Source organism: Nelumbo lutea, chromosome 1 (assembly GCF_056320005.1).
Source record: "Nelumbo lutea isolate HS-2025 chromosome 1, American lotus-T2T, whole genome shotgun sequence".
In the NCBI taxonomy this organism is placed as follows: Eukaryota; Viridiplantae; Streptophyta; class Magnoliopsida; order Proteales; family Nelumbonaceae; genus Nelumbo; species Nelumbo lutea.
This window is the reverse complement of record NC_142684.1, coordinates 128,031,679-128,043,501: the sequence shown is the minus strand read 5'-3', so window position 1 is coordinate 128,043,501 and position 11,823 is coordinate 128,031,679. Positions and strand designations below refer to the sequence as shown.

The following is an 11,823-nucleotide window of genomic DNA, read 5'->3' as shown; positions in this document are numbered from 1 at the left end:
ATAATGTACCAAATCACCATTACAAAATTAAATTCCTATAATTAGTTAACCAATGTGAGAAAGCATCCGTCTGTATAGTTTCCTTACTTTTAAATATTGAAATCCATTAAAAAAATTTGAAAACCCTCTTCTCCTTCAAGGGGTTTACCACCATTTCTTTTTAAGAAGCCAAATTTATGTAAAAATTTCTAGCCCTTGTTCTCTGTTTTTGCTATGGAGAAGGCTTTTGTAAAGAGGACTGGTTGAAAGAGTTAAACATGGAATGGGAAGAAGGAGATGCCTACAGCCTACTCAAGACACAACAACAATGATTTAGACAAGTTTGGGAACTTATCTTCTCCATCGTTCCGGAGTACTACAAGAACTTTGAAAGATAGATAGCCTTGTCTAGGGGTGTCAATCGACCGGTTTTGGTTTGGATCCAATCCAATCTAAACCTATTAAGCCGGATTTGGATGGTCTATTATAATTATTGGATTGGGCAAATCCAAAATAAATTGGTCCATATTCTTATTGGTTTGAATTAGACCTAAACCAAATATCCAATAATCCGATAATGAGGCCAAACCCTTGTACAATTTGAAATCAATCAAAATTGAAGCCAACATAAAATCACTTTTACGAAAGCACTTTTATAAAAACACTTTATGAAAGCATTTTTACAAGAGTACTTTTATGAAAGCATGTTTACAAAAGCAGTTTTATAAAAGCACTTTTACAAAAATAATTTTAAAAAAGCACTTATATAAAAGTACTTTTACACGAAGGCACTTTTCTTAAGTCACTTTTACAAAAGAACTTTTACGGAAGTACTTTTATAAAAGCACTTTTATTGAAATACTTTCAAAAAAGCACTTTTATGAAAGAACTTTTACAAAAGTAATTTTATGAAAATAGTTTTATAAAAACACTTCTATGAAAGTATTTTTATAAAAGTACATTTATGAAAGCATTTTTACAAAAGCACTTTTACGAAAGCACTTTTATGGAAGTACTTTTATAAAAGCACTTTTACAAAGACGGCATTAGTGGTACCACTTTTCATTTTTTTTTTTGTAATTTTGAATCGGTCGGTTTGGTATTGGTTAATGACTGGTTTAATTTATAAAACTGCCTGTATATTTGGGTTTTTGCTTAATTTCAATCAAGGCTGACGGTTTTGTTAAAACCACCATCCCAGACACATCTAGGCCGGAGGTTTTTTAAACCACCGGTTTAGCCAGTTTTTCTTATAGTGTCTCATTAATTTTGATATTATCAATAATTTTTTACAAATAAATAGTTATTGATATTTTCAGTAATTTGGGTCAATTTATTAATATTTAATGATATTATCACATAATAATTAAATAATTTGAATAATTTTTTAGTAGAAAATTAGTTTCAATAAATATAAATTTATTTTTTATATTTTTAGTAATTTTAATATTTACTATAATTTTTGAACAATAATTAGTGATTTTGATAATTTAGTTTAGTGAAAGTTAAATTACAATACTTTTGATGTAGGTTTTAACGAAATTATAAAAGTACGTAGCTTTTAACATCCAATTATACCTTTGATGCATTAGAATGCGAAAAGTATATAGAATACTAGGAATATATATAAATATCAAAATTGGATTGCAGGTCTCCCTAGCAATCAGGGTGCCGAGCCGAGGTCTCCCTCAATTGCCGAGGTACCAAGCCAAGGACTCCCTAAGTTGTTGAAATGTCGAGCTGAGGTTTCCCTAATAGGAAAGGTGTTGAATTGAGGTCTCCCTTAGTTGATGAAGTGCCGAGCTGAGGTCTCCCTTAGTTGTTGAGGTGTTGAGCAAAGGTCTCCCTTAGTGGCCAAGGTGTTGTTGAGCTCGAGCTCTGCTACCTTTGATTGTGAGTCCCCTAGTAGCCGAGATGTCGAGCTAATGTCTCCGTCAATTGGAGAGAGAGTGGCATTCCTAAGAAGAAAACAAGAGAGAGAGAGAGACAAAGTTGGAGAGAGAATGATATTCTTGTAATTTATAAGGAAAAAGAGAGAGAGTTGGTAGGAGAGAGTGGCATTCTTGTAATTTGAAAGGAAAAAAAAGAGAGTTGGTAGGAGAGAGAATGTCATTCTTGTAATTTGTAAGGAAAGAGAGAGAGAGAGAGAGAGAGAGAGAGAGAGAGAGAGAGTTGGTAGGAGAGAGGGTGGCATTCTTGTTATTTGAAAGAAAAGAGAGAGAGAGTTAGTAGGAGAGAGTGACATTCTTGTAATTTGTAAGGAAAGAGAGAGAGAGTTGGTAGGTGTCAACATCCATTTTTTGCTCGGTCCCCTTTATAACCCACTTCTTACACTCCAAATGCCCGATCAGACCTCACTGATCTCTTTAGAACATGCCAAAACCATAGGCCGGAGGTTTTTTAAACCACCGGTTTAGTCGGTTTTTCTTATAATGTCTCATTAATTTTGATATTATCAATAATTTTTTAGAAATAAATAGTTATTGATATTTTCAGTAATTTGGGTCAATTTATTAATATTTAATGATATTATCACATAATAATTAAATAATTTGAATAACTTTTTAGTGGAAAATTAGTTTCAATAAATATAAATTTATTTTTTATATTTTCAGTAATTTAAATATTTACTATAATTTTTTAACAATAATTAATGATTTTGATAATTTAATTTAGTGAAAGTTAAATTATAATTCCTTTGATGTAGTTTTTAAGGGTAATATAAAAGTTTGCAGCTTTTAACATCCAATTATACCTTTGATGTATTAGAATACTAAAAGTATATAGAATACTAGGAATATATATAAATATAAAAATTGGATTGCATGTTCGATAAGTATCAGATTTCATTGTCCATCGACATCTCTACGTTGGAGGCATCTAGAAGTTATGGAAGTCTTATGCATTGTCAATAAAGTGAGAGAAGGCTTTAGATAATTACTGTTAATTTTAAATTCTTGAAGTGTGTCTATAGAAGTAATTCCTTTCAATATGAAACAACAAAATATGGTTAATAATTCACCCTGATGTATGTCCCCTCAAAAGTTTTAGCGTTTACTGAGAAACCCAGGGTTGGGTAGGTTGCAAATCATCTTTTCAAAATTACATTTTGATACGCCCTTTTATCAAAAGTGGGATTTGTTCAAACAATGAGTTTAATCTTACAAAATTATATTTGGCATGTTTGGGGAGTGAGTAGGGTAGATTGAATCCAAACTTGATAAACAAAACACTAATAAGGCTAAAACCTAGGGATGGAAAATTTGCAGGAATTTTCGGATACCTGACTTGTCATAACTGTAGGAGGACCTATTTATCAAAACCTATAGGGTTTTGGTTTTATTCTTAAGGCCCAGTTTGGAAAGAGTACAAATACAAATAGAGTATTAAATCTCAACTTGGAATGAAGACACTTGACCATAGTAGTTTGAGAAAGAAAAACACACATTTCCATCATAAGTTTTTAGAATACCCTCACCCTGACCAAGACCTAGATTTCCACGGCTTGCACCATCTATATTCAACTTGTTAGCATAGCTTCTTGGATAGTTCCACAAAACCCATCTAATTTTCCAATAGGAAGAAGTTTTTATTGGAGTATTAAAGACATGAAGAGCAACGATGACAATTTTTCCCATTTCTCCAATCCCTGTGGTGATCTACCTCGAATGGGGCGGGGATGGGAATGATTTTCTCCCTGTGGGGATGGGGATGGGGAAATTTTCATCCCCGTTAGTGGGGATGGGGCAGGGACGGGGAGAGCATTCCCCGCCCACTGGGATCCCCACTAATATATATGTATATATATGTATGCATACGTTATATATGTATATATGTATACATACATCTATATATTAATATTTTTAAAAATATGGTTGAACATGTTTGAATATTTTCTAATAAGATTGTAAATTTTAATTATTTTATTTTATTTTTTCTAAATAAAATAAAAACAAAAACAAAATGGTTAAAATTATAAAAAATCACAGGGAATGGGGATCCCCGTGGGGATGGGATAACCTTATCCCCATTAGCGGGGATAGGGACAAGGATGGGGACAGGGATTTTCGCGGGGACAGAGATGAAGAAGTCTCCTCGTCCCCGCCCCACCCCATTACCATTCCTGGCAAAATCTTTGCCTTTCTCTCTTGGAACTTATTGTATAAAACATAGGTCCATTAACTATTTAGAAATTTTTGTAATGAGAATGGGTAGAAAAACCTTTAGCTTCAAGAATATGATTTCACCTTTCCTTCCAAAGCACCCAAAGGAGAATTGAAGGTGTAATACTGATCACATGCTTTAATTGTGACTTGTGAGTCACCATAACTCCACCATTGCAACCCCTCCCTTAAGAAGAAATATACACAATAAAAGGGATTGAAAAAAGATTCAAACCCTTGTGTGTTGTATTGCACACCATTATAAGAATCTTTAGCACTGGCGTAGCACACCATTTTTACTTAATAGGGACATTAGACTTTATTTGTGTGATGCAAAATTAGGTATAAAATTCAAAGTATCTGAAAACACAAAGAATATCAAAGAGGTCATTTAAATAAACATATTTGAATATGCTTTGGATGCACATGGATATACAGTGGGAAAATTAAGATATTCATAAATATACCATGGAAATTGACAGATATAATAAGATATCCAAGAGGCAATTTAATACTCTAAATAAGTTGTAGATACATTTTTTTTTTGGTAATAAAGGTTTAGATACAATGGAAACATGTATTTTAATAATTTATGACTTTATGTAAATGTAAACTACTAGAATATCCCCTGGAAATATTGAAAATTTGAAGAATAATTAAAATATACATGCATATCTCAGCAAACTAATATTATAAATCTCATTAATGATCAAGTGAAAGTTCTCAAAGTTTAAAATATACCAAGTTTAATAAATAAGAGTGATATGTCATGGTTGTAAAATTATATTCTCATATGAAATTAGCCACCAACAAAAAAAATTGTTTAAATTAATAACTGAAATTATAAAGGTAAAAGCATTCAAAGCTGGTCTGATTATGGCTCAAGACTTAAGCACAACAAGAGTTTTAAATTTTGAGTTTTGCAAATAAATTTTCTGTACTTTAAATACACATGCGCCTCAGCCCTCCCAAACGGGCAGTAATACATGCCAAGTGATGACATGTTTACTTGTAAACATTTTCTTATCTAAAATTATATGATAACAAAATATTTTTGACGGTGTTATGACAAGATCATAAGATTGTATAGCTTAAGTACAAAAAAAAAAAAAGTGAAGCACTTATAATTAGCTGCTCTAATCAAATCATATTGCATTCCAAACTCAAACTCTATCAATTAATTAGAATATAAGATGTCTTCATCCTCATCTTCTCAATATTATAAATCCTAATATTATTATGTAAGCAATCATATTATTCTTGATTGTGATAAATTCTATTTATAGAAAACAGAAAATGAAGTCCCTTAAGTTCTGTTTGGTGAAGTGGCCATATCAAATATATATTTTTAGAGATTCAACAGGTTATCTTGAACAACACGAACATGACTAATTTTATTAATATACGACAAACACATTAAGGGGATGTTTGGTATGATTTTTGTTTATTTAATAAATGTTTGTGTTTGATTTGTCTTCAAAACAGAGGAAAAGTGGTTGATAAACGTTTGTCTACTTTTTTACTGTTGGTTGAGCCACATGAAATGAACAATAAATAAACACATTGATGTTGGGAGAAATGTTAAAATGAAACTTTTCCTAACAGTTGGTTTACTCGTAAATCAATACAAACATTTATCTGATAAACAGACTTACAAAATAACATTTTGGGACAAATACCTACATGGCCATGAACTGGCACTATTTATCGAATAAGTGGAAACCGTACCAAACACCATCTAAAACTTCAGGAAACCTGACCTAATTAACTTACAAAATAACATTTTGGGACAAATACCTACATGGCCATGAACTGGCACTGTTTATCGAATAACTGGAAACCGTACCAAACACCATCTAAAACTTCAGGAAACCTGACCTAATTAAGCTGAAGTTGATGATAAACCAAGTAAGAAATGAAATGCTTTAAAATTATATGATCATGCCAATTTTGGTGGATGGACTATACACCTTTAATTGCTTCTTCAAAATATTTAATGCAGATTACGTTCAAGTAAAAGCATTCATGGTATAATATGATTTATACCTATAATATGATTTACAATTGGCAAGCAATTGCTGCATAGAATATATAATGGGCATTGGGTACACCCACCAAGATTGTATATGTATCATAAATCCAAATACACAGTTACAATATTTCAGATTTTTTTATTTTGCCAAGAAAAGGGAAAATATATATACCCTACTAAAACAGATTCTCGCCAAAGGTAAAAAAGTATTGATTATAATTAAGTTACATCCTATATATTAGGGCTGTAAGTCGGGCCGGGTTAGGTCGGGTTGAGGCCAACCCTAACCCAACCCTATTCTTAACCTCTAACCCTAACCCTAACCCAACTCGACCTTCAACCCAACCTATTCAACCCTATCCCTAACCCTAACTAATTCCTTCAACCCCACCCAACCTGAGGTCAATTTCGCGTTGGGTTGGGCCTAACCCAACATTCCCATCTCTTAAAATATAGTAGAAAAATAAGTATTTATTTATCATGAGTTATGACTTATGATAGAATTTTTCTCAAAAATATAAATTCATGAAATCAACAATAATGAAACGTAAAATAAAATTATGGAAATAAAATCCCTAATAAAAATTCATAAGATCAAACAAATAATTTGAATCTATTTGATAGATCACACATAAAAATTACAAGACAAAAGAAAAAGACAAGTAGTCAAATACCTGTGAATAACTTAAAGAAAGGCATGATAGTATGTAGGGGGCTATACAACTATCATGCATCTAAACAAATCAGTGTGTATATATATATATATATATATATATATATATATATATATATATATATATATATATAACACTGAGCCCCCATATATATATATATGGAAACATATAGTAGAGTTGTAGTCTAGTACCATAGGGGGTTGGGTTCGGGTTGGGTTGGGTTGCTCGAGGGGTCAACCCTAACCCAACCCAAACTAAGGTCGGGTTCAAGAATTTCAACTCTAACCCTAACCCGATCATCAACCCGGCCCAACCCGAGTTGGGTTGGGGCCAACCCGGCCCAAATTGCAGCCCTACTATATATATGTCAAAGTTTTAATCCCAAGGCAAAGTGAATATCATGCGCAGAAAACTGATTGAATCGAAAACTGAAAGACTAAATTCATCTCACAAGCTCTATATAAAAGTTGTCTCATGAGGAATCTACTGGATTAGGCTTAATATCCACATTCTCAACTGTCAAGGTGAAACAGTGAGTGATTTAAGCTTCTAAGGTGCCCTCAATTTGCCTTTATTTTAATGCTTAATTATTTAATTAAAAAGTAAGTTCGATATCTGAACTGAGATGCATACAATCTAATTTTCTATGTTCATCCAACATTAAAATAAAAAAAAAAAAAACAGGCTAGCTAAAGTTCAGTTTGCAGAACTGACAGTTGCAAATATTTTAAAATTAAAACTAGGTCATCTTCTTCAATGTGTAGAGAGAGAGAGAGTTTCATTCAATCTCATTGTTTGTAAAGAGTCATTCAAGTAACACAATTGATAAGAAATCAGGAGGACAAGGTGGCCCATTGAACTCTCAATTCATCATTAGTATAAATTAAAGGTTGCAATAATATGTGCCGTATGGGGCATTCTAAGCTGCATTTACAAGTGTGGCATGAGAATAGACATATCCATCCATTATGTAATGCCATTGCCCAACCCACCATGTAATGCACTAATTAGAGTAGAATATAAAGCTGTTTATCAGTTTTTTTTTTCTAATTGGCTAATATTTCTCATACCCCACATTTGCATGGTAAATTGGGCTCATTTAAAACCAAACCCTAACCCCTAAGGCTGTGCTCGGTTTGAAGGAAAAAGTAGGAAAAATTAGGGAAACCTGTAAAAGTTTTCCTACTTTTTCCTTCATTTCTTACATTTTCCTTCAAACCAAATATAGCATAAATTCGAGCTCAATCTGTGATTGACGATTGGTGCCATAGAAGAAACCTGTAAGCTGTAATAGTCGCAGGAAATTAAACTGTTCTGATGCATAACATGGTTTATAGATGTGGTCATGACCACAAGCCATGTTCACCCAGCTGCAGAATATTGGCGAGTGGGTGAACGTGGACAGCAATGTATTGTGGTCAGCAGATATAAACTCTCATAGCATAACGTATTCTAGTTCTCCAAGTCTTAAAAAATAGAATATTCTCATGTTAACAATAAATAAATAAATAAAAAGACATTAGATTACGTTGTTCCCCCCAAATCTATAGCCCGTATTTAATACCAAAATGACAAAAACTTTAATATTATTCTAAAGTTTGCAAAATAATGAGACTTTACCTACAAGGAAGAAGTGACGTCAATAAGACATTAATCCATGGCGAAGCTCTCTGAAATTATGAAAATAGTACAAGATTATTAATTATATATGAATGTGACAATGTCCGCTGGAAAGATTAAATGGGAGGTGGAGGGATTATCGAGTTGCTCTATATATAGCAGCAGAAACAACATAAAACAACCAGAACTCCTCTTTTTGGTTGATTGATCATATTATAGTTATTCACACGTTAGTGTTCAATGGGTGGTCTCAAAACCCAGTTGATCTTCGTTGTTTCCTTGTTGGTGGCCTTGTCCATTGTGAGCCCAAGTTTAAGCCAGCTCCCCAGTGAGTATTCCATCGTGGGTTCTGACCCTGATGAAGTAATCTCAGAGGAGGGGCTTGGTTTGCTCTTTGAGAGATGGATGGAGAAACATGGAAAGGTGTACAACAACTTAGAGGATAAACAACGGAGATTCAAGATATTTCAAAGCAACTTGGCCCATGTAATTGATTGGAACTCCAAGAGAAATCCATCTGATCATACTGCGGGGCTCAATCAATTCTCAGACTTGAGTTTTGAGGAGTTCAGTCAGAATTATCTTTCTAAAATGGATCCTCGTCAAGAGAACATGTTCGAGGCAAGTGCAAAGAGATTGAGCTCAACATGCACACATCCTTTGTCCTGGGATTGGAGGTACAAGGGAGCTGTAACCACCGTTAAAAATCAGGGAAGCTGTGGTATGTTTTGATTTTCTCTTTCATTTAATTAATTCCTCTATCTCCATGCGCAATTAGTGGTTAGAATATTCAATTTTCAACCCTTCATTATTGGCATGCAGGGAGCTGTTGGGCATTCTCTACAACAGGAGCCATAGAGGGAATAAACGCCATAGTCACTAAAAACCTTCTAAGCCTCTCAGAACAAGAACTCGTGGACTGCGATTCATACGATTCGGCTTGTAATGGAGGTATGCCATATAGGGCATTCCAGTGGGCCATTGATCATGGGGGTATAGCTACTCAATCCCAGTATCCTTATACCGGTAGAAAAGGAGTCTGCAACACCAACGCGGTTAGCTTTCTTTTAAACCATTTCTTGTTCATTTGATTAATGTCGTTATGGCTAAAAGATTTAAGAAACTTAAATTTTGAATAACAATATTATTACAACTAATTTGGTTTTTATTGATTTGGTTTAATTCATTTACTGAGTAATTATTTAAGAGATCGATTCATCCTTTTGTTATTTGGTTGACAGCCTAAAACAGTAACGATCAATGGCTATCAGTGGGTGGATATAGATGAGGAGTCTATCCTTTGTCAAGTCTACCAACAACCAGTTAGTGTAGCCATTTTGGCTTTACAAGATTTTCAATCATACAAAAGTGTAAGTTATATTTGCCTCCTAAAAATCCAAACTTGCTGTGAGGAGAGGGGACTAACCAAGATTTCTATATATGCATAGAGTACTACTTGCAGAAAGTTTAGTAACAAATGCGTATTAATTGACCAGGGAATATACAGAGGAGTAAGTTGCCCAACAAATGATCCAGGAAACATAAATCATGCAGTTTTGTTAGTTGGGTATGGAACAGCAGCAGATGGCACAGATTTCTGGATAGTGAAAAACTCATGGGGAACTTCTTGGGGGATGTCTGGATATATATTAATAGAAAGAAACCATATATTGCCATATGGAGTATGTAACATCAACTACTGGGCTTGCTATCCCACCAAAGTGTGAAGATTGGCGTTATCTCACAGGTTGAACTTTAATTCCTTCCATTTTTCTTCTTTAATTTATTCTTGTGTATCTTCAAGAAATATATCATGAATCGACCATTTCCTTGTATTTATTTAGTGGGAATCGAAGCATTCTGATCAGGAATGTTAATTGAATACTAATTTTTGCATTCTGATTTTCATTGTAGAAACATATGGAGACTCCAGGAGCGTGGCTGGTTATAAACTTATAATAATAAACAAATAGAGAATAATGAAAATAAACCATGTACGTACGGTGTGAAGTTGGATATTTGGCACTCTCAATAGCCATCTCATACATTTGTGTAAAATAAATAAAAAAGCAGTAATGTTGATTAGCATGCATTTCCAAAATGCAAGCTTTATCTAAATGTTTGTATTCTATAGCTGGCATATTATAATATAAATGTGACTTCTCATTACCTTGTTAGGCAAGGAAGAAAATTTGATTAAACAATTGTGAGGCCAGCAAATCAGCAATTAATGTTTGTTCGTGTGCCAGAGTAATTAAGGAAGTCAAGTAGCTAGCAAATTAATTATCCAAAAGTGAGAGAATAGTAGAAAGACAAAATGCTGGAATGAATGAATGGAAAGAAAAATAAAGGTGAGCACAGAATCAAAGCGACTATATATTATTCAAACCTAAAACTAGACACATCAAGTGATATTATTCCGCCAATCCGATGTGTTGAGGTGAACGTGTTGAGATGAAAGTGAAGGATAAGAGATCTATTATATGGATGGTCGAACCTTACAGGAAGGTTGGGCGAAATTTTAAAAATTTCGCTCTCCCATCTGAAATCGCATTCCCTATTTTAAAAAACTACATTTTCAATGATCAATCTTGAACCTAAAACCGGACCAAATCTGAAACAAAAACGGAGGAGAGGGATATACCTGATATGAAGTAGCAATAACTCCCAATAAAGGTATTTACGCCTAAGGAGAAGACCAAAACCCGCTTCCATTAAAGATGACACGATGTGTGATGAAACAGGATCAGTAGGATGGCTCTTCAGTAAGAACCAAGATTCTTCAGTAAGAATCGAACAGGGGCTGGTGAGCACGTCTTCCAATTGTTTCTTCAACCAAGAAATAATATCAAGAACATTTCTTGATCAATTCCTCAAGAGGAGATCGAATTGGGTAGGTATGGCAAGAATAGGAGAGAATTCTACAGGTTGTTGTGTGTTAAAACTGAGGAATTCACCCCGTATTTATAGTCTTCTTTGAATCAACCTCCTAAACTAATTAGGAGAGAGTTTTGAAGGGATGAGAGATCAATCATAAGGATGGTCGAACCCTGCAGGAAAGTTGGGCAAATTTTCAAAAATTCCTCTCTCCCATCTGAGAATTGCATTCCCTATTTTAGAAAACTGCAATTTCAAAGATTAATCTTGAACCAAATTAGACCAAATATGAAACCAAAAAGGAGGAAAGGAATATACCTGATACGAAGTAGCAGTAACTCCCAACGAATGTGTTCACGCCCAAGGAGATAACCAAAACATGCTTCCACTGAAGATGACACAGTGTGTGGTGAATCGGGATCAGCGGGATGACTCTTCAACAAGAACCGAATTCTTCAGCAAGAATGGAGTAGAGGGT

The 11,823-nt window shown here is 33.8% G+C and overlaps 1 protein-coding gene across 1 annotated transcript; it reads left to right on the top strand.

The window, feature by feature from the left end:
- Positions 1-8,698: 8,698 nt before the first annotated feature.
- On the top strand, positions 8,699-10,601 carry LOC148877464 (P34 probable thiol protease-like). The gene is made up of 5 exons (XM_088966669.1): positions 8,699-9,189; positions 9,291-9,523; positions 9,710-9,838; positions 9,965-10,215; positions 10,383-10,601. Exons 1-4 carry the CDS (start codon positions 8,709-8,711, stop codon positions 10,193-10,195), a joined length of 1,074 nt encoding a protein of 357 aa, XP_088822795.1. The 5' UTR covers positions 8,699-8,708; the 3' UTR covers positions 10,196-10,215; positions 10,383-10,601.
- Positions 10,602-11,823: the final 1,222 nt, after the last annotated feature.